Below are 23,039 nucleotides of genomic sequence, written 5' to 3'. Positions count from 1 at the left end.
TCAGGGTGAGATGTACCCATGAAGTGACTCAGATGGAAAGCTTGTCTCTGTTACACTGACTAAACTTTCTCTCTGTGGTGGCACCAAGGCTGTCAAATCAGTGGGCGGCGTGGTGTGATTGGCAGTGCCGTTTTGAAGGTCGTTTTGCTCAATGTATTCAAAGTGAGACAGATGTGGCTTTTTTTTTTTTTTTTTTTTCAGTTCTTACTCTGATTAATTGCCTCATTCAATTTCAACTCTATTGCAGTTAAACATTAATTCAGTAGGACTTAATAATGTATTCATTTATGATCTTGCTTGTGCATTAATGACAATGATTTGCTGTTTTTTTAATTATAGGGATCCATGCAATGCGTATTTTACATCCACTTACAGGAAAATGCTATACACTCTTGTTCTTTTATGTCAGATAAATTAAACACTCAAAGAAGTGCTGAAGTACTTTATGAAATATTTCATTCTAAATATTTGCAGCAAAATATGTGTTGCTACAGACTCTAGCTTTAAAAACACTTGGCAAAGATTTGTATATACCTAGGGATTACATCTTTTCATACATTATGTGAGTGATAGTCCTAGACCTCTACAAGAGCCCACTACAGACGAATGTGCATCCTGCATAATAAGAAAATGCCTTTGTTTCATTTTAACAGTAATTAGGAGGTTTGCTTTGTTTTGTCTTTTTTCTGCCTCATTTCTTTTCAGTAACTCATGCACTGGAGGATGAGTGGTTTAATGTGCTTTCTGCATCACGACAATCTGTCTTCCAACTATGGGGCATCACTAGGGGACCCCACTTTCCCTGGTCCCCAAATATTATTTTTGACATCAGCTCACAGAGATTTTGCTAAGCTTGAAGTGCCACTGTGATGCATCTGTGGTGGTTTTAATTCTGCATGGTTTTTGTATTACTGAGACTTTCCTTGGTCACGTTTCTTACTCCGTAAAACAAAACCAGTTTTTGTTCTCTGAGCCTCCACGTCTATTTCTGCATCCTAATGGAGCTCAAAAGAAAATACTCACACGCTGAGTATTTCCTTGTTTTGTGCCTACTGTTTTGGTACATTTCATCTTTATTTTATTTCAAACCACGACAAGCAGCGCCTGCTCCCGCAGATGTGGTTACCCAATCTTGCTTAGTACTTTTATAGGATTAGAGCCACGTGTCTTCCCTGCATTGCACTGGCTACAGCTGCCTCCTGGGACCTCAATCTCAATTCAGACATGGCTGGAGGTGGAAGTACTAGTTTGCCTGGTAGTCCTCAGAGGTTACCAGGCTGGGCATTAAGAGCCTTCCCGTGGTCACATTTCTACTACTCGTGGTTCCTGCTAGCGTAATTACTTAGTGTAGCTTGAAAGGTCTGATCACCTACCGCTAAAATGACACTTTAATGGGGATTACAGTTTTCCAGCTCGAGTGTTCAGTGGCTTTAATTAAGCAGGAAAAGGCCAGATCAGTAGCAGAGTCAACATCTCTCTGTTGGATGGCATTCTGGTTTGATCCCAGGCTCTGCATTGGTCCCCTGAGAGTGATGTATTGGGATGGCCTTTTGGCTGTAAATGATATTACATATTCTGCCACATACTGTTCCTCTGATATAGGTTTCATTCTCTACCACCTTACTGAAGTCCAGTTTTAAAATTTCTGATGAAAGCTAGGCAGGAATTTCTTATTTTCTTTTTCTCTTCTTCCACTCTCTATTCTCAGGGTACATTTTTTTTTTCTTGTGCATGTCAGACTAAGTATTTTTTTCATTCTCATTGCTACAGAACAACTCTTGGGAAGATATTTGTTTATGTTCCACTAAGGCCATTAGATTTTGAAGTTTTGGTTCAGCAAATGTTTACTGATTCTTGAGCTATCTCTGTATCTCATGAACTAATGGGAGTATTTCTGGTGATGGTAGAGGGAGGTAAAACAGTGTTTTTCAGATAATTATGAGCTATATCTTTCTGTCTTAAATATTTTCATCTATCTTAAATATCTTCATTGGGGCATTGAATTCTCCTTCCCTCTCTCTTTTATACATTTGTTTATCCACTTGAAAGTTAAAGCATTTCCTTGTGTCTCATGGGTTCTTCAATCTTTGGGCAGATAGTTTAAACTTGTGCAGTTTCTTATTTACTGATCTGGATTGCACTGGGGCATCAACCAGCCTAAGCCAGAAACTCTAATTAGCACTTTACATCTTCAAAGCATTGTACAAACGTCAACTAATCATATATTAATCATGCTGAATTTTATCTTGTTTTATGTATTCTGTCTCATGTGCTGTGTGTTAAAACCATACTATGAGCCATAGTATTGGAGAGATGAATCCAAGCTCATCAGTGTTGTGTTCTTTAGAAGAAAGGCAGTTGTCTCAAAATAGCTCCTACTGCTGTTCTTCCTTGTCTTTAACATTTGGCACAATCAGTAGTCATTTGAAAAATGACTATCCTTATTTCTATGGATTCTCCAATTATGATTGCTCTAATCTGTTCACTGTGATTTCTGCTTCTTCTGATTGTTGCTTCACTGAGCTGTTTTCTGTCATTATGTGGGTCCTGGAGTTGCTAAGTTGCATGTAACATTGGTTTAATTTAAAAAATATAACGTGTAGTGTTTGTGCCCAAATTGATTCTTCTCTAAGCCCATTTAATTTAATTTAATTTAGACTCTCCTTCTTGCTCCTTGCTATTTGTTCCTAAATAAAACTGTAAGAAGTTGTTAGGATTCCAGTACTGGTTGGTTCAGTGAAGAGCATTGGCACTGTGCTGGGCTGTCTGCTACAAATGCAACCCTGTTGTTGTTCAGTGGTTCTGATTCACGTCTTCTCAGGTGTGACTTAACTACAGGATCTACTGAAAATAAAAACACAGTTGATTTGTTTTTATTAGTAACTCCTTGAGTAAAATAAGTGAATTTAATAGTGAGAAAAATTAGCAAGACAGCATCTGATCGAAGTCTCCTGGTATCATACTGTGGGTAAATATTTAGAACCCAGTCCTGTAGCATCTGAGTCCTGTCATTTCCCACCATCCCACCAACCATTTGCTCGTTGCAAAAGCTGTGTTCAAATGATTTCCAAACTTCAGGGCACATCCGTGTGGAGCTGTGCTGAGCACCACAGGTTGGTAAGGAGCAGCAGAGCGTCTGAGGTGCCAGGGTATTTAGGATCCTAAAGGTTTTCAGGTGACTTAGCAGTATAGAAACTTGTAATTCATGCTGTCTGTGCTCAGAGGATTATTTCTGATCTGAACCTTATTAACTCTAGCATGATGCAATTTGCTTAGACATTACCGTGCTAATTACATGTTAACTTCTCATACTTACCATGTACTATACCTCCCAGAGGAAAATACTGTTTTCAGAACAAAAAAGATTTAGAGTTCATATGCTTACAAGAATGCATGAGACTTCGGCAGAAACAGAGTACTGAAGTGATCTATCTTCCTAATAACTAAAATAAGCAGCATTGTATTGTTGGCTGTAGGAATTTTTCAGTCAATCTTGGTTAGTTATCTGAAATATGGTAGGATGATGGTTCCCACTCATATATTTCATTTGTTTGTCATCCTTTTCAGAATGGAAATTTCTGTGAACAGATTGTGCTAAAAAGTTCTGTGAACTAATTGCACGAAGTACAAAAACTTGTGTGTGGACTTAAGTTACAAATAACACTTCAGAGCAAAATATAGCTTTTGTTGACACTTTAATGGGTTAGTACTGCATTTCTGGATATTTCATTAAATCAGATCAATACAATAAATGAGAAAATACATAAAACCATGCATTTATCATGTGTGTCATTGTCTTTAGAGGTCATCAGATAAGCAAATAAGAAAGTGATTTTTCATTTCTTATTTTCAATGAGCAATTACTAGTAATGTTGAAGTGTATTATGCATCATTACTTGTTCGGTGTCCTTTATTAAAAAGAAAAAAAAGGTGTAGAGGTTTAATGAAAGGTCTTCAGATAACCAGAAAGTTGTAGAAATATAGGGAACTATTTGCTCACTTAAAGCAAATTATAAATGAAAAAAATTTAATATTACTGCTCCTTTTCTCTTAGCACTGTGTTCTCAAAACAGGACTGTGAGGTAAAAGATGCATCATTGTTGTCCTCCAAGAGTCAGGAAAATCAAGGTTCAGAACCACTTGGCAAATTGTGCTTCAAGTTAGGAAGTGAATCCAGTCCTTGCTTGCACTCTTGTCTTCTGACCACTTCACTGCTTTCCAGGCCTCCAGGGATGAGCAGCAGAAAGGTGAAGTGGATGTTACCAGTAACATTTGCAGTAATGTGGATAGGAACTGTTTTATTAACTTCTGGCTCAGTAGAGAAGAACCTTCCCACCATCCCTGGTGGAGGAGCAGCCAGGGGAGAGAAGCAAAGCTCGAGCAAAGGTGGCTGATGTGCAGAGCCATGTCTCACTCTGCTTCACTAATGGTAGCCATGGCAACCCCAGGACATTAACTTATGCAGTGATTGCAAGCCGTGAGCATCAAAGCAAGTAATTAGGGAGACAAATGGGAAGTCTTGATGGATTCTTCCATCAAGATCAAAGCTTTATATAAGTTTTTCATTCATTTGGGAACAGGCACTGAGATTATTTGTATGTTATATTAGGCTACCAATGAAAATCGGGACCAAAGCTGAATTTTTTCATGATTTTTCAAGGAAGGCCACTCAACTGAGCCTAAACCTGTTAAATAGCCATGATACTAAATCAGGAATTGGACTTTTTGAATGAGACCACTGTAGTATTCAGCACACTGCAGATATTTTCAGGAGAAAATTGTGCAAAACTGAGGTTTTCCTCATCATTACCAGGAACATTAACTGTAACTAAAAAAATTTAAGAATGCAATCTTTAATCCATGACATGTGCTTCTAAAGATTCATATAATTAGAGGATTCACTCTCAATATCTTCAGATCAAGAACAGAGGAAAGTTACTGTCTGAAATGTAATGACTTGTGCTATATGAACGCTCTGAAGTGATGGTCTGTGTTCCCCTTCTGCCTTTAAATTTTAACGTGTCTTCTTAAATGAAAGACGCTGGGCAGCAAAAACCCTATGGGCAGCATGAGGTCCTCAAACAGCAGTGGAGAACATAAACTGAACGGTGCAACAACAACTAATTGTAATGTAGATCTTTGCACAAACTTTCGGATGGGCAAGTTCTCTCAGTACTGGGCATTTAGAGTGAATTTTCAGGCACTGTATTTCCTGTTTTCCTCCAAGTGCACATTTTTCAATAACCATAGGATCTATTTCTCTTCTTCCAAGATTTGCTTTTCTGAAAGGTAACTTATCTAAATTAGGCAGGAGTTCTTCTAATCAATGAAACTTGCACAGCAGTCCACTGAGTACCGAGCTTCATGTGGGATGCAGCAATAGTCCCTAGAGCATCAATAACTTCATTTTGCTGGGATTTTAAGGCAGGCATTAATATTTGGGTTGGACTTTCATTTTTAATTGATGAAGGAAAAGACTATCTGCCTTTCTTTGCTTCTTGATAACGCAAGCTTCTCTTTAGTAACTTCAAACACCCCAATTCTTCAGTTAAAGGCGAATTAAGTTTTCCTGTATTTAAAATTAGCTCTCTGAGGGTGGTATCAGCTCTGCTTCTTTTATGTTTTAAGTCCCAGTTCTTTAATCTGTTTCTAATACATTCTGTTCAGCAATTTTGCATTTCTGTTTTAGTGGAAGCAATGCTGATTAATTCCTTCTTATGACATCTGTGGCTGCATCCTAGATTAAACCTACTCTAATACAGAGCCTATCATTAAGTGTTAAATATTCTTGCAAGGCTACTTAAATTAGATTCAACATCAGTGGATCATTTAGTAGAGAGTCGTTAATTCTCCATCTTATGGCAAGGCCACATTCTGGTGATGCTTTTAATCAGAAGATTATTGAGGTATGATTTGAAAGGGATATGCTGCCCATATTTTGCCTTTGGGCAAATTATGAAAGGTCAAGTTGCCAAGGAAACAAAACTAAGATAACATTACTAATTCCTGACTCCAAGAGTTGTCTTTCCTGATCATATCATTTGCTCAGTGTACATGCTTGGAAAAGATACCAGCTGACAATATCTCTGCCATTTAGTTCAACAGAAATGGCTTTATAATTCTTGCTCCTCTCGTGTTCACAGTGATGACAAGGCTCACCAGAATACTTGGCCTCCATGGAATCCACAGATCGGTTGGTTCGTTCACAGATAAGGCAAATTATTCCTCATCTATGCAAGGGAAAAGAAGGAAGGGAAGGGTTACAATTTACATATTCAAAGATAGCTGCAAAGTTAAGATGTTACCGGTTTTGACAGGCTAATTTACAGCTCTTTAGAGAATCCTGATGTTCATAAAGTGAAGAGCACTTGATAACACAACTTCATTAAGGCCCCTCAAGTTAAACACTCAGAGTTCCTTCTTCTGGTCACTGGTCAGGCCAGTGAAAGAGCCAGGAAGATTCCTCCAATGTTTGCTGCTATCCTGAGTGTCATGCTTCCTCTTTTTGTCTCTTTTTCTCTTCTTCTTTTCTCTTCTTCTTTCCTATTCTAGGTGGGAAGCAGCAGTATAGGATTGGCTCCAGTGCAAGAGAGCCTGCATGGAGTAGCAGCATGTTATGATGAGTCTGTTCCTGCTCCTTTCTCCTTTCTGTCCACGTGTGTGTGTGTGTGTGTGTGTGTATAATATTGTGAGTGTGTGTTTGTGTTCAATTTCTTTTCCTTCCTTTGGAGAACTCATGAGAAAGGAATAATTTAATTTACTTAAGTATCGACATCTGAGATTGTGGTAGATTCTGTCCTTAAATTTTCATTGGTAACTGTGCTGTGTCGTAGGGCACTGCATAATGAATACGACCCTGCCAATCAAGACACTCTGTTTTATATCACTTATTACTAAATTGAAAATGGTGTTTTACTACAGCAATAAAGGGCTGGTACAGCATGAGGTACATTTTTATACAACTCTATGAACTTTGTCATTGAAAACATTATAGCCTTGAATTTGAGAGCACAGTGGAAGGCAGTATAATTTGATTACCTATATTAATCAAGTAGAGTACAACATATAAAACCAGTAATGCATAAGTCTGACTGGAGCCAGATAACCCTCTTGTGCATCTTAGAAAGATTTATTTTCAGTAATATAATTCATTTGACAAGAAAGTATCATAATTGCAGTTGCTAGGAAGAATTTCCTTCTTTCCTTTTTTAGGGAAAAAAACTATCATGCTTTCAAGAGCAGTATGTTCTTCTAAAACTCTACTTACTGAAAATTGAAAACAAAGATTTGTTTTTTGTAATTGTGGCAATTATTCATTAGCCAGCTGAGCTAACACAGTGGTTTGTTTTGAATGCTGTTTCTGCTTCATGAGCAAGTATTAGGTGTGGATTTAGAAGAATATTTTTTGCTGTACACTGATTACATTGATTATTAGCACTGTCATTCTCACCCAGTGCTTCTAAAAGCTGCCCAGAAGCTCTTGAGCCTATAGTTACCTGTGCAAATACTTTGCATAAACTCTGAAAAGGACTTCCCCTCGCTCACTCACTCCAGGAAAAGGCTGTAAAGCGTGTTTAAAGACACCTGATTACTCTGCAGTCTGTGAAAACCCCTGTTGTTATTCGATATGCAGTAGGGACATGTACTAATAATAGCATTATCGTGAGTTGCTATTTATGCATTTTATTGCTAAGTGTGGCTGCAAACCACACGTGAGCTGGTTAGTGTATCACAGCTGATGCAGCAAAACTCACAAGTGAAAAAAGAACAACTGACTGTGCCACAGCTCCCCTTGGAGCAGGAAAACTGCTTCATAGTGACAGTGCACACAAACTGAGAGGGGTTAAAATATCCTGGTCAAGGGATTTTTCAGTTCTTCAGACAGATTTCCCTTTTGCTACTGTTCATCATAATTTACTGGAAAAGAAAAGATTTGTACAATTCAATGTGTTCTGACTCTGTGACAAATACATTATAGCTTGTTCTAGCTAATTACTATTTCCTCGTTGTGCTAATAAAAGGTGATAGAGTCCATTCCCAACAGTGTTTGTAGCCCCATCTCATTGTTGGTCCACAGAGCAGCAAGTTCTTTTTTTTCCATTTTTACTCTTCAGTCTTCTGTTCTTTTTCTGTTCTTTCCCCTCCTGTTGAGATATTTTCTCTTTCTTTTATTCTCTAATTGTTTAAGTCTGGATTAGACATACAGGGGGTCGTCAGTGTTGAGGAAACACTTTGACACGTTGCAACTTCTGAGCATTTCCTCATCAGCTCTGGAAGGAAAACACAAGTTTAAAACGTGTCAACAGAAAGCATAAATTTGCTCAAGCCTGTTCAGAAAGTTTCATGGCTTAGCTAAGGATACTCACATTCCCATCTTTCAACATGTACAGCCAACCTTCGCCTTGGTCTTTGAGGTCAGTGCTGGTCAAGCTACCTTGGCAGTCTGGAAGCAGAACAGTGAGGTAGAAGACTCCATTTGTAAATCATTACATTTTCATCAATCATGGACTTTTTGGGGCCTGACAAGAACAAATTAGTATCCAGGGGTGTTGAAAGAGAGGAGCAGACGTATTAAGGTAGGGGGAAGCCTTTACAATTTCACATGAAGTAGGATATATATGTTTTCAAAATTGCTTAGTGTTTAAAGGTTTGTCATTTAGTGGTCCAAAGAAGTATTATCCAGGTAATGGCATAGATCTTGAAGCTTTTATATTTAGCTTTGATGGGGCATAATTCTGTAAGAGTGAATAACCACCTGTGTTATTTCCTTACTGAATTAGCCTGAAGTCTCTGCTATATTCCTTAGATTATACTGAAGACACCCAAATGTATGTCCTAGGCAATGCTTGTCCTTCACTTCCAAGATTTACCTACTTCAGTATTTTTAAGATCTAAATGGAACGAAAGGAAAAAAACAGACTTAATTTGCATTGTATTAATGCTAATGACAACGGCAGGATATTGGGGGTGTGGGGGTGTGCAGAGGTGGTTTTAGTTTTCATATTTAAAATCTTTTTTCTTTCTCTCTTGGTGAATTTCTTTGTTCCAGGGTAGTTTGCCTATGGTGAATGGGGCAGCCATCCCTTAAGGCTTGTTTTAAAAGCAGTGGTTGAAATCTGTAAGCACATGCTCTGGGTTTCCTTGGAGGAATAGGCCTTCTGTAGATGTCTCAGTTCTTGTGCTAAATATTTTACCAGATTTGAATTTTAATGTTCAATAATGCAAACATTAATGGTAGCTATAGTAATCTTAATATTTTTTACCCACAACAACATAAACCTTGCTATGAGTTAAATAGCAGTGGAATTAAATAATATTAATTATTACATTAATTATATATAAGTATAGTTAATCTTGTCCCTGACAGCAACAGGGACTTTCAGTGACTAAAGGCATTTGACAAAACAAAGCAGCTGATTCACATAGCCTTTGTATATTCTTTAAGTGAAGAATGAGCTGAAGTTCTTTTCACTGAATTAATGTATTTTGAGAACAAAGTAGGTGCTTTAGATTGTTTTCCCCATCCAGAATCTCTAATTAAACAGTGCTCTAAAATACTCTATTTACCACAGTAGTGGTGTGTTTGCAGGTGTGTAACTGGTCAGCCTGGCTTCAGCCACTCCTCCTGCCAGGTCCAGTCTTAGTGGTTACAGGGCACAGTGGAGATTTCCCTTTATACCTGAGTTATGTCAGCTCTGATTCTAAAATGAGTCTCCGCTTGTGAATGTTCATGGTACACATTTTTGGGCCTTCAGCTTGAATTTGAATGCAAAAAGCTGTAATATACCTGTGGGGGAACTTTAGGATTCTCAGATGGGTGTCTTCATGCATAGGTTGGTGTGTTCTTTTTTTGCTGCACCACTTGAACTTAAAGGGAAAAGTAAGGAGGAAAGGAAATTGACAGAATGAGAAAAAAGTGTGTGTGTGTACATATATACATAAAGGAATTAAATATATAAATGAAATAAAATAAACATTCATGTGAATGAGCTGTAAGAAACCACAGCGAATTTCATAACCAGGAATCCATCACCCTGATTCCGGAGGGTGGCTGTCATTAAGCAGGATAGGGAGGTATTTGGAAATGCCTTTCCTCCTGAGTTCCATGCTGAAATCCTCTCTAACAGCTTCGTGCAGCTCATAATGGTTCTGCACGGAGGGAAGACAGCCATGCGTGTTCTCCACTAAATAAATATGTAAATGGAGCTCCCAAACAGAGTCACATACCATGGAGTCACATGGCTGAGAATAACGAAATGCTTTCCATTAGAGAAGGGTACTTCAACAAATTCTGTTGTTGTGTACTGGCCCAGTAGTTTTTGGTGACTCCACAGTGACGTGGACATATGGCATAGTAATGGACCAGATTTACAATCCAAATAGAAGAAAACTGATGTTTATAGTAAATGGGGAATTACTAGACAGATCATTATGGTTAAAGTGGCTTTTGACTATATCCATATTAAGTCCTCAGCTCCTTAGTTTTAGAGAAAGCTTATAACCCCCTCTCCAAACAACAGCAGCCTCTCATTGTTATAAATAATGGCTTTAAGCCATTTTTCTTCTGTTGGGCATATCATCTAGGCATCCTTGCATTAAACAAAATTAGAGTTACTCTGTGCAGTGAGTCACTGTAAATGCCATCTTGGGTTCTGCTCCTCCCAAGAGAATGTGAAGGGCCAAAGCAGCTGGGGCAGGGGGTCCAGGTAACTCGGAGCCAGGAGGCTTGTGGTAAAGGGGAGGCAGCAAGGCAAGATGTCTCTTGCAAGCACATGGTATTAGTCATAACATAAAACAAGAGAATTAGAAAGTAATGGGTGTTTCTCTGGTTCCTTCCTGAAAACCCAAATACAGCTTCTGTAATGTCTCCAAGAGTGTCTGTCTAATGAAAAGAAAATGAGTGACAGGTGACACAATGCCCAGACAAGGGAAGAGTGCAAAGAGCTTGTGAGCACTTCAGAAGAGAAACAGACTGCATCCCTTTTCTTGTCAGAGTTTCCTCTATTTTGTAAATTGGGGAAATGCAGTGTCAACAATTCAACTTTGTGTGCACTGTTCTTTCAATTACCCAAGTGTGGCTGTGGGTGCACCACCAGAGATGTGTGGAAACAAGGAGAGATGGGAAAGAGGTGAAAAAGCTTCAGTTCGTTATTTGTGTGATCCCTGCAAATGCTGAGTTAAGTGTGGTCCATAATTCACATTATCCTTTGGCGTAATCATAGACAGTACAAGTGAAAATTACCTCCTGCACTGTCCCATCACTCTCTTTCTTGGCAAATATGGGCTGAAATTAAGCATAAAATTGTATGTTGGGTTTCCCAAGCTTTCCCAAGGGTGCTGAGACTCTGCAACCATAGATGTAATGAGTCAATCACAGTCAGTAAATTGACTTCCAGGCAGCTACATTAGCCTACCATTAAATACTTAGAATGAGTCCAAATAGTGAGAGGGAAAGTGGGAGAGACTTGAAAGAGGTTTATTATAGGGGGATAGATAGATACATATATACATACATACATACATACATACATAGATTTATCTACTTTTTTCTGACCATTGAGTAGAATAGATTGATTCTGGAAAGAGCATCATTAAATCATCCAAAAATTATGGCAAAGCATTCTACTGGTATATTAAGGCCTAAAGTAGGAGATATAATATGGTAAGCTGGCCAGAAGGCCTCTCCTGAGTGTGCCACCAAACTCTGGTTTGTAGATGGCATTGGATGCTGACTTTTCTATTTTTAATGAATGTGTCTTTATTAAGCATTGGTAGCAATATTCATCTGTGTAGGCTCCAGTAAAAGACTACACTCTGAAAAGATCTTTCTACCTTTGCTGTGGGGTGAAGGGCAGGGATACGGGAAACGAAGAGAAATCTGGTGGCTCTTACAGCATTTTCAAGATAGGTTGGTCACTCTCTCCCTTGAACTAGGTCATTTTCAGACTTGGCTGGAAAGTAGGCAACTGTAGGTCTCATTTTGTAGATCTCAAGGAATAATTTGTGATTATCCCTTTTTCTCCAAAGTGCTTTCCTGTGTATAGGTATAATAATAAAGAAACCATTTTCAGCATAAAAGATGTGCTTGTCAAGCCATAGCAATGATTTTCCAGTTCCTGGCTTTTTTAGTTGTGCAGCCTTCTAATATTTCTGCTTGAATTCTTTCACGACAGAAGCAAATGAAAATTACACCGTGGTTTTTAGGTCTCTGTTCCCTGATTTTTGCTTGTCATGTCATGAACTTCTTCGAAGCAGTGAAATGGCAGCCCATCTCCCTGAGAGCTCCAGACAGATTTCTAAAGTTGTCTTGTTAACAGCTTGTCAGAAACCTACATTTCAGTCTCGCTGAGTTTATATCATGCAAAAAAAAAAAAAAAAAAAAAAGTTGCTGGAAATTATGATTTTTACAGGTTCTGACATTTTTCTAAAGAACTGAAATGCTCAAGGCTGCTGTCTCCCTTAACAGGCTGTGCTGTTTTGGGTAATATTCTGCGTTGCATCAACTGAACATCAGAGCAACATTCAGTTTCTTCCCTTTAACATGTTCTTTGAATTATTTAAGGTGTTTTGATGTTGGCTAGAATTCATAACAAAGTCCTCCAGCTTTTATCCTAAAATATCAAAAAGGTTGAGATTTTTTCCTTCCCCCCCTCCTTTCTCTCCCTCTTCCCTAACCCTTCCTCCCTCCCTCCTCCCGCTTTTAATAGATCCTTGCATGGATCATCAGGGGACTTTCTTTTATGTTGTACAGCATGAAATGACTTAGTCAGGGTCTTCCTGATTAATTTATGAGTGCTATGGAAAAGGGAAGGGGGGGAAAAATAGTCCTTGAGGGATTGACCCTAAGCTGCAGCAGATCAACTCAATTTTATGGAATGAAAAGAGACTTAAACAGTATTTTTAGCGTTGGTTTCTCAACCCACAGAGGTAGAGAAGCTCCCTGCATCCAGCAGGCTGGAGCAGGGTGAGAGGTGCCCATCTCTCCAGGTGGCTGATGGAGTGGAGCTCGAGTCTTCGGAGGCACGGAGCACGTTTAGAGTTAAAGCTGTGGCAGATTGGTGGATTAATGTGCTCTGCCTCCAAGGGACAAATGCTCTTTTTTTTTTTTTTTTTTCTTTTTTTTTTTTTTTCCCTTTTCCCTTCCCCTTGCTCCCTCCTTCCCCACTCTGGGCTTGCAGATGACAGCTGTTGGTCACTTAACAAAATGTCCTCTTGATTGCTGCTTCACAACAGGGGCCCCCTCAGACCAAACAGCACATAGCCCGTACAATGCATCACTGCCCCTCAAAATTAGTTATAGTGCTCTGGGCTATTCTCGGCTGCCATAGCTAATACTCTCTTGCTGTTCTTCTCTCTCCCCCTCGCCCTCCCCCTCTGCAGACAAAGGCTCAGCCTATACATCTGTAGTGCTCATAACCTCCCCCTTCCCCCAGCCAAATGCTGAGGAGAGAAAGGGAAGAAAAAAAAAAATTGCTGCCCTGAGGCTCAATCTGTTTCTTACAGCTCTACCCCGGCACTTGGAAGCCTGAGCTGGTCTAGCCATGGGGAGGCCCTGACTCATTTCATCAAGCTGTCAGGGAGGCAGTGGAGCTAAGAGGACTCTGCTGCCTGGGGCAAGTTCAAGTCAACATTCGATTTCCGTCCTCCCCCCGGCCCCCGCCTTTCGCTTGGACACTTTCTGTGCTCTGGATCTAAACTTCTCCCCGAGCTGCAGCAGCTCACAGCTTCTTGCCAGGAGGAAGGACTTGTGGGACCTTATAAAGGACACAGTGGCAAAATTGCTGCAATAAATCAGTGGCCCTCTGACACTTGGCGGTAGCTTAATGTTTTGGCACCTTCTTTCCTGTGTATGCCTCAAGTCCCATTAGCAAGCTTTTCTGTCAGTCTGGCTCATGATAAAACTCTCTCTTCCTATCATCTTAAGCAAGCCCCTGCAGACATGAATCTGATGCCAGACTTAATAGGAAACAACACCCTTCCCTGCACACACAAGCACGCATCCATACGCACTGCCACTGCTCCTGGGAAGTTAGCTCAGAGGGCATGGAGAAGGGAGGGCTCTTAAAAATAGGCTTGATTTTATTCCTTCCTTTAAAAGAATCATTAACAACCTGGGATTTAAGCTTAGTACTTCCCCAAGCCTTGCTATTAAAAGGAAATTCAGTAACTAAATATGGTTAGAAATAATAGGATAGCAGTAACATGGCTGTGGAGTGGGTGTGCAGGCTGCTTAGGTGTCTACACTGTTCATATATTCCGTGCAACTTTCTACATAAGTATTCTACCTTGCCAGCTTTTATTGTAATGTTATAGGCAGTATATTTAATATTTTTGCCTCCTCTTCTCTCAGCCCTGCACTTTCCCAGACAGTTTTAGTTGCAGGTAGACTGGTTAGATTACATGTCCCTCCGGGCTGGGATCTGTTTCTTCACATGGCTAGCTTAGATGTCTATCACCCTCTGCTTAACTATAATATAAATAATATCTATAGGTATGTGTGTTTACGCGGAGAGGAAAAAAACAAGCCTTTCTCTCAGCTGTCTGGGCAGGAACCTGTAACTCCTGTGCTGTACGATGTCTGGCACAACAGACCCACAGCCTTGGGACTGTGTAGGCACAACCTAAATCATAAACTGCTGGGTTTGGGTGAAGTAGGAGAGAACCATGTTTGTCTGGATAAGCTGAAGTGACTTCCCAAAAGCTTGGAGGAAGTGGCTCCATTTGAAATAACCGTGTTTCTCTGCACACATAGCGACATAACATCCAGGTATTGCCAATCTTGTTGCAGTCTTAGGAGACTTGCTTAATTTTGTTTTCATTTCTTGAAGCTCTTATTGCTGGTATGAGATAGTTTACGTGAGTATGTGTTGTAAGTTAATCAATGTAGTGTTTTTATTATATGAAGAAAAGCTGGATGATGTAGGAGTTAAAACATTGGAGGTAAGGAAAGAGTCAAAGGACATTCTCCTGATTCCTAAACTTACCAGAAAACTACGAGAATCCTAGCACAGTTTTAATATAGGTTGTAAGGAGCTTGATGCCAGTCTAATGGTAAGAGTAGCTCCTTTGCCAAATATGCTGTAGCCTGTTTTACAGTAGCCATAAGTCCGTCTTTGTCCCCTCTTGAGGTGGTTTGTAGAAGCATGTGATGGAATGCATCACAGCTCCTTGTCTGCTGGGAAAGCCATGATGGAGAGGGGTTTTGAAAAGCGAAATTTCACCCCAGGCATCAAAAAAATGAGAAGCTCAGTCTACACTCATGGATGCTGTGCCTGTGATTCCTGAGTTTTGTGTCGTTCCTGCTGAACCTCACCTCGTGGGAGGCTTCCTCCCGACTGGAATCTGTCACTGCAAGAAATTGTTTCCAAAAAGCTGCACAATTAGGGGTCGACTTTGCAAACATTCTTGGTGGAATTGAGAGGCGATTGGCACGACCCAGTGAATAATCCTTTTAGGAGCCTTTATGAACCCGGTACAATGGCTGTTTACAGTCCTGCTTATAGACCAGGAGTGTTAACAGGCCTTTAGAAAAATCCAGGTAATTGAAGCTTTTGTCTTTCAATGAGCCCCCGTTGCTTTCAACAGTTGCCATTCTCCACGTTTTCTTTAACTTTTTGTTGTTGTTGTTTTGACAAGGGCTTTTGTCCCTCAACAACAGCAGCGTGGGAGGTGAGCCTGGCCGGGTGGTGGCCTCAGCCTTCGCGGGGCACGGCGTGGCCTCCTCCTCCTCCTCCTCCTCCTCACACGGCACAAGCTGCCTGTTGGGACACAGACAATCCCCTGTGGCCGAACCGGAGTCTGTGCTGTGACCCCGCTGTCCCACATGCCGGCGGTGGATCTCGGCAGTGTGTGTGCCGGCCGGAGGAGGCTGTCCGCACACAGCCTGAACCGGCCTCGGGCCCGGGGATTTTCTGAAGGCACACCGCGGGCCGAGGGGAGGGAGAGGCCTCAGCACCGCTTCTGCTTTTCTCTCTGCTCCCCTTCGGGTTTGCCGTCCTTGGTTCTTCTGTGCTGCCGCTCGTTCAGCAGCCTCCGGGTTCCTGTTTCTTGATGCCTGTTCCTTTTACATAAAACGAAGAAAACCTGTGGGAATTCTGAAGCTTGGGGCTTTTTCCGCCACGGCCGGTTGTATTTTCTTCAGGAGTCAGTGCGAGGTTAGCATAGGTTGGTAGCCATGAGCCTCAATTTTTGTTGTCTTGTATGTTAAGCAGAAGGCCAAATTTTATAAATATAAGTGTTATAATTCTTCCCCACGATCTCTCATCCTGTAAGCCAGTTTGGAACACTCTCACATACATTAAGGTAAGTATTTTGGTGGTTCTCAGCCAGGTAGGAACCAATACAAGGGACAGTTCCTATGCATGAGTGATGCCACATGGCTAAAGAGGACTGTTTTCATAAGGAATACAAGAAATTAGGCGACTCATTGCCACAAAAGCAGTGTTTAAACCACTCATCTTGCAGTCACAGCTCCACGGAAGGCTCTGTGCCCGCACGGAGCCACATTCACATGTGGATCTGCATCCACAGCCCTGCTGCCTTCTGCAGTTTCAAGACTGATGCAATCATGATTAAAGTAAGGAAGATGTAGGCTAAAACGAAACAAAATTCTTTGCTGTCTTTTCCATTTTAAAAGCAATTAATTATGAAGTCTTTACAGATCCTGAATGGGAAAAAATGTATCCTCAGAGAGCAGATGTTTGCTTCATTCATTTGTCTGTTTATAAAATCTAGCATGTGGATTTGATGGTTCACTGGATTTTTGCAACTTTCACTTATCTACATGAGACAAAGTTGCATATTGGTACAAAGCAAAATTAGTCATCTAAATAAAGCAATTCTGCGCCTTTTAGTAATGTAAACCATTTGTATGAGTGTTTTATGCTCATTATAGATGTTCAAATTTTGGAGGTCGAATCTGTTTTCAACAAGAAAAATCCTCTTTTTTTTAACATCATAATGCAGTAAGAGATAGGAAGACAAATTTTGTTACAAAAACAGAGAAGACTAAAATACTACCTTGCATTTGAATAATAGTGGTTACTAAAGTTAAAAAAATTCTTTGCATCTCAAATATTTTAAAGCTAAATTTGGTAATGTTTACAGTACTGAGGTTTTATTAAACCAGGACTCATAGGCAAAAGCATCTGAGATTTAGTAATAATTTTGAATGCTTTCTTAGTCAGTGGATTTCGAAGTATAGTTTATTTGGATATTTTATTAATGCAGTGTATAATTTTTAAGCCCCTCTTAGAATTAAAATTTCTGTTGGTATTGCCTAAACGTACAATTTGAAGAAACCCACGGCTGAGTGTGTGAACTTACTTTTATGCCATTCTTGCAATAGGTGTAATTCTGCTGTTACATGCTTTAGTCTGAACAATGAATCACATCATCAAAATATTCTGCCTCTAAAATATGAGTGTTCACTTTGAGCACCAAGATTAAAATGGTAACTTTTGATACTTTCACACAGACAGACTTTAAAGGGTAAAATAACAAGGTCTTTGTGACCCATTCCATTATGCTGATAATTTGGGGGAATGCAAGTCCCTGTAGCATTAGGGCTTGATTTGAGCTCCCCCTGGGTGGAGGTGAAAGGCTTCCCTGCACTCAGCCAGTGTTTCTCAGGAGCATGTAAACAGTAAGAAGTGGACTGCTGTGACTGCATCTTCCCCCACCTCAGATTTGATGAATGTGTTCCTCTGTCAGTGTGAATTATCGCTGTCTTGAGCAAGCACAAATGCAGCAGGTACTGGGGCAGCCTTTGCCCAGCAAACCTGTTCCAGCGTGTCTCGGTGTGATGGACAATTAGTCTCATTCCAGACACTTCTAATTTGTGGCTGTGTTTGTGGCTGTGTGACACGGGTTTGGGGAAGTCAGCAGATGGCTGCTCGTGACAATTTATCAGGATCGATATTACTTTTGGTTTGTGAAAAAAAACCCCAGAAACTGTGTTTCGTATGATAATTTTCATAAAGGTCAGCGACAGAATAAAAGTCACAAAAAAGGCACAAATGGCTTATGGCAAGGTTTGTACTAAAGACACGACTAACTGATGTTCTTGCCTAGTACAAAGCAATTGCCTGGGACTTTGTGCAGTTTGCTAGCATTATTCCCGCTGAACTTGCCCACCCACAGCTCCTGGCCCCTGCAAAGCAGTGTCCTATCGCTTCTTCCATTTTCTTCAGGTTCTTTCTTTTCCAGAATGGTTACACATACAGTTAGATCTGGGCACATCCTACTAAACAGTTGGATTTCTCTGTGAGAAACAAGCTGTGGATCATGTGAGGCAATGTAAAATGGTTTCCTTTTGAGAGAAAGAGAGTTCTGCTTAGTCAAGACTATAGAAGGACAGATTCCTTAAACCAAGAATTTTCACTGCAGTAAAACTGGAATAAGGTATCAGTTGGGAAGCTGAGCGCTGTTTACAGCAGATTCACTGTGGGAGATTCCTCCAGTATACTGGGGTTGTTTGTGTCCTCGGTGTGTTTCAGAGAACTTAAAAATAAAAGGTTCCTCAAGTATTTAGGGTCAATCATTCCATGTGCCAAATAGAAGAAGAAGAGATTAAATATTCTCTCATAAATCAGCAGAAAACTAAGAATGTAACAGCTGAAATTTCTACTGTGTGACTTGAGGGTAAAAGAATGTGACAGGAAAGATCCCCCTTCCCCACTCCAGGAGGAAATCTGGACAAAATAACCAAACAGATCTTCTTCTTTTACATTCATGACAGGGAAGCATGTGCATTCTCATGGACCATTTCCACATTTGGAGCTTGTCTCTGCTGGCTTGCAGAGTCCCCTTCCGTTGACCCAGTGAACTCTATAGGCTGCTCCCAGTTACAGAAACCCACCAGGCTATCCCCATCAGCAGTTGGCTGAAGGAGAAAATTCCCATTGGGCACCAGGGCTACAGAACACACTGACCATTTCTGTCAGCATAACAGACACCAAGAGATTTACTTCTGTTCCCAGCTGTAAATCTTTCTGAGCTCCAGCCAGCAAGATGGGCATGTCCTGAAATGTTCAGTGCTCAAACTGAACATTTCCATCATTTGTGCTGTGAAAGTAGAGCATTTCATTTTCAGAGCCTGAAAGAAATTGCACTCCAAAACTCTTTAAGTAAACACTTCCTCCTGGGATCGTGATCTCATTCAAATATAAAATGTACCAGAATTTATGATGTATTTTAATTACTATTCTTGGTACCACTCATTAAATTAGAAATTGATTGCCAGTTTCACAGTTTCCTTGTTAGATGACAAAGTGCTTATCAAGGTGAAGCAATGCAAAACTGTTACTATATATTCCACAATTTGGGATGATAAAATGGCATGCTTTTTGTTGTGGTACTCATGTTATGGTGGTTGTTATAATGCTCCACTGATTGTCATTTTTGTTTAAAATTTGCTTCCCTCCCATCCAAGTAAGAGTACACCATAAATTTGTAAAAGAAAGGCTGTCGCTTTGTCTGGTTTATGCTAGCAATGTAAAAAGCATTACTGCAAACATCAGAAGTGTGTTTCATTGAACTGTGAACATCATAAACAGCTATCCAAAAGATTTAAGAGGATGATGCAAAAGATCCCTGTACATAAAGATGTTTCTCAAAATCCTTTTTTCTCTCTCTAATCCACAGTGTGACAGCGAGAGCGATATTGACGATAAGGTAAGACTGAATTTTCTTATTTCATGTGCTTGGAAATTCCCTGATAGTCAAAATAAGAATGAATTTGAAAATAACATTTTCCTCCAGTCTTCATGTCAAATTTAAAAATATCTACAATTGGATGAAAAAGCATCAGACCAGCTACTCTGTGATCTTCACTAGCTTCTATTTACAGGGAAGAAAGTCCTGTTAACATAATAGTCTTTATTGATTATTATGTGAGCATTTGGTGAGACCTGAGTTACAGTGTTAGTGCTGTTTCAGAGGAAGTTTCCTCTGGTAACTTGTCAGGAAACCATATTTTATATATAGTAACCTTTGAAGATGTCAATTTTGTAATCAGTTTAGAAGGTGGGACCTGCCCTTTCAAGGTAGTGTGGTAACTGTCAAGGAGTGTTTTGTCGTGTTGCATGCATATTTATCACAGAGCAATGATTTTTCTGACCTTCTTTTGAATACAGAGGCTGGTCATTGAAAGGTTGTAGTGTTGTGTTTGTGTATGGGGATTTCTTGTTCACCTCTGCAAGGAAAACAGACAAGTCCCACTGTGTAGCACCAGTGGCACCATGCTTTTTAACATCAAATATATAAAAGACTTGAGAATTCCTTGCCAGCTTCTGGCAGATCAAACCTGGCAGTCTCAGGTCAGATCTTCATCAAACCTTTGTTATATTTTGGCTGTCCAGTCTCCTGCATTCATTCATGAGAGCTGTGGCACAGAGTTTTCTCTTGGATCAGCATAACACAAGTAAAGGCTGCCTTCAGATAGCCCTGTGTGCTCAGCAGCACACCGGGCTGCATCAGAGGTTACCATGAGTTCAAGAGACTACTCTGAAAGCTTCTCCTGGTTAAGTCTTTTGCTTTTTGTTAGTATTGTTAGAGCTTTAGAAACACTAGGGTTTCTTCAACTTCTTCTTTAAAAATCCCATCAGACACTAAATATCCTTGGAGTATGGCAAAAGCTGTGTTTTGAGATGAAGGCTTGATTGAAGAGCAACATTTAAATCATGTGTGTTGAATGAAAGAAACTGCACATATTTTGTTTTATATTATTTTAGATTTATGTGTGTATCTATGTATAAAGTCACTCCCTGGAACCACCCGTCTCCCCAAGTTCTGTTTCTTACAAGGTTACACAACAGCAGAGCTGACAGCAGGGGTGGTGAGGATGAAATATTATTCCCTTAAAGCTTAGATACCATGGGGTTAAAACGTTTCTCAGACTGCCCAATCAAAGGAAGTAAAAGCAATCACTTAGAAAACTGTTTAAAGATCTGCCAGTCAAACCTCAGATGAAGTTGTAAGTGACATGTAGTTTTATTATACAGCTATGCTATTAATGATTATCTAAATTACACTGGTAGACCCAGCTAGCGGCATTACATCTGAGACTGACGTTTGTTAGATTAGGTTTGACTTCACCTTGTAGAGAAGAAATTGAAATCTGAACAACATTGATTAGCTTTCAGAATGTGGGATCTGAGGTTACCTTCAGAGGAAGCTGCATTGTGTTTGGCTGGTAACTTGCTGTCCTTTACAGCAAATGAAAGGCTATTATAGTGTTCCTTACCATTAATATGACATTTCTTTACATTTCTGTAACTGTAATTTGACCTTCTAGGCTCACCTATTTCCCAACTACCTTCTCCTTAAGGTGACTCTGCCTTAATAATATTTCTTTTCTTCATAAGGAAAGCAGCACAAGATCATCATCTTTGTATCTCTTGCCTGATCTGCAGAGACGTGAAACATGACATGGTTCTATTAAATAGGCCTCTGGAATTGAGTGGGGTTGCTTTCTTGTCAGCAAAGATGTGGGCACATGCATGTAAACTCACCAGGGTTGAAGTGAAGATGCTTCAAACCTTTCATGGGGATAATGTAAGTGCAGCATTGCCTTCCAGTTGGGGAACACAGGGGCAGCCTGACTCGCTCTGATGATACCTGACCTACTACACTCCCCTGGAAAGTCATTCAGTGTTTGTCTGAAACTTAAGCTGACTGATGCAACAAAGGGCTATAAAAGTTTTGGTGTGACTGTCCTGAGGGACTACACTCATTTTCCTCCTTCATGTGATGGCAGAATGTATCTCCTGCTAATGCTCACAGGCTATTGCAGCCAGATGGAGCATTCAACACAGTGCCCAGCCCAGCACCAGCCTTCCCAAATTACGTGATGGGTCGGCTTCTTTCCCCACTGCTACAGAGCAATGCTGCTCTGCTGCCTGGTCAGCAAGAGCCAGCTTTTTCAAGGTACGCCTACACACACTTGCACTAAGGAAGGGCAGGGCAGGAATTACTAATGTACTTTTGATTTGCATAACATTTTTTTTTTTTTTGTTAGTCATAAACAGCGGGTCAGTGTTGCCTGCTTAAAACTCATGAGGAAAGCAGACAAAAAAAGTTCATGTACAAGTACATACTGAGTCAGCGACTGAACTAGAAGCAAAACTGAAATTTTCCACCTCCTACTTCTCTCTCTGTACCATGCTAGTAATTACCCACTATTTATTTAGTTCATAGGTGTATGGGCTATTGAGCTCTTAATGTTTTCAAACGTAGACGTTAGAGTAAAATTAAGGTTTTACCCTCGCTGCATTGTAAAGTATAAACACACTCCTGATGGTTTGGTTTTTTTCCCTTGTGCAGGGCTCCAGGGGAGAAAAGCAATTGAGCATAGTCAGTCACACATACCGTGTATCAGAAAGAGGAGCCATTACTTTAGTGCAAGGTACAGTTTCACAGCAGATTGTGAGTGTTTCCAAACATTGCACTGCTGTTTTTAATAATCGGAGAAGAGGAGCTCAAGGCTGGGGACTTGTCAATCCCATCTACTTTCTGAGAACTGTCTCTGGCCAAGTATAGCCTTTCACTTCTGCATCACTGCTGAAATCTCAGAGGAAGTAAGTGGGATGATGCTTTCTCACACCTATCATTCTGTCACCATGCACTTCTCACAGAACTGTTCAAGATACCCAAACTAATAAAGTGATCTGTCCAGCCATTTAACCAAGCGAGAAACTTAGCAAATCATGCATTCTCAGAGATGGAAATGCAAATCCTGTTTCCTTTACTGTAGGTTCAGTGAAGGACACTGTTTTGGGCTCTGCAGCTGTAAGGAGGATTGCAGTGTTGCTTGCTGAGGCTGTGGAAATGATACTGTGCTTTTTGAGAGGGAGGAGGGAGAGAAAGAGAGTCAGTCTGATACTTGTATTACACTGTCTCTTCTCTGTGCAGTAGCTGAGATGTGAAGCTCACGGTCCATAAACATTGTTACTGAAAATATATACTTCCTTTAATAGCAACAACAGCATTAACAGATAGCAATTACCCTTCATTTTCAGGAACTATAAAGTCTCCATTAA

At 40.2% G+C, this 23,039-nt stretch overlaps 1 protein-coding gene across 18 annotated transcripts in view; it reads left to right on the top strand.

Moving 5' to 3' along the window:
* The window catches only part of FBRSL1 (fibrosin like 1), a 502,004-nt gene that overhangs the window by 311,649 nt on the left and 167,316 nt on the right, over nucleotides 1–23,039 (top strand). For all 18 annotated transcript variants that reach the window (XM_066331469.1, XM_066331467.1, XM_066331461.1 and 15 more), the window contains one exon: nucleotides 19,645–19,674. In XM_066331469.1, coding sequence (XP_066187566.1) covers nucleotides 19,645–19,674 — 30 coding nt within the window. The remainder of the gene's footprint in view (nucleotides 1–19,644; nucleotides 19,675–23,039) is intronic.

This window comes from Sylvia atricapilla, chromosome 17 (genome assembly GCF_009819655.1).
Source record: "Sylvia atricapilla isolate bSylAtr1 chromosome 17, bSylAtr1.pri, whole genome shotgun sequence".
NCBI classification, from domain to species: Eukaryota; Metazoa; Chordata; class Aves; order Passeriformes; family Sylviidae; genus Sylvia; species Sylvia atricapilla.
This window is presented reverse-complemented; position numbering and strand designations above follow the sequence as displayed.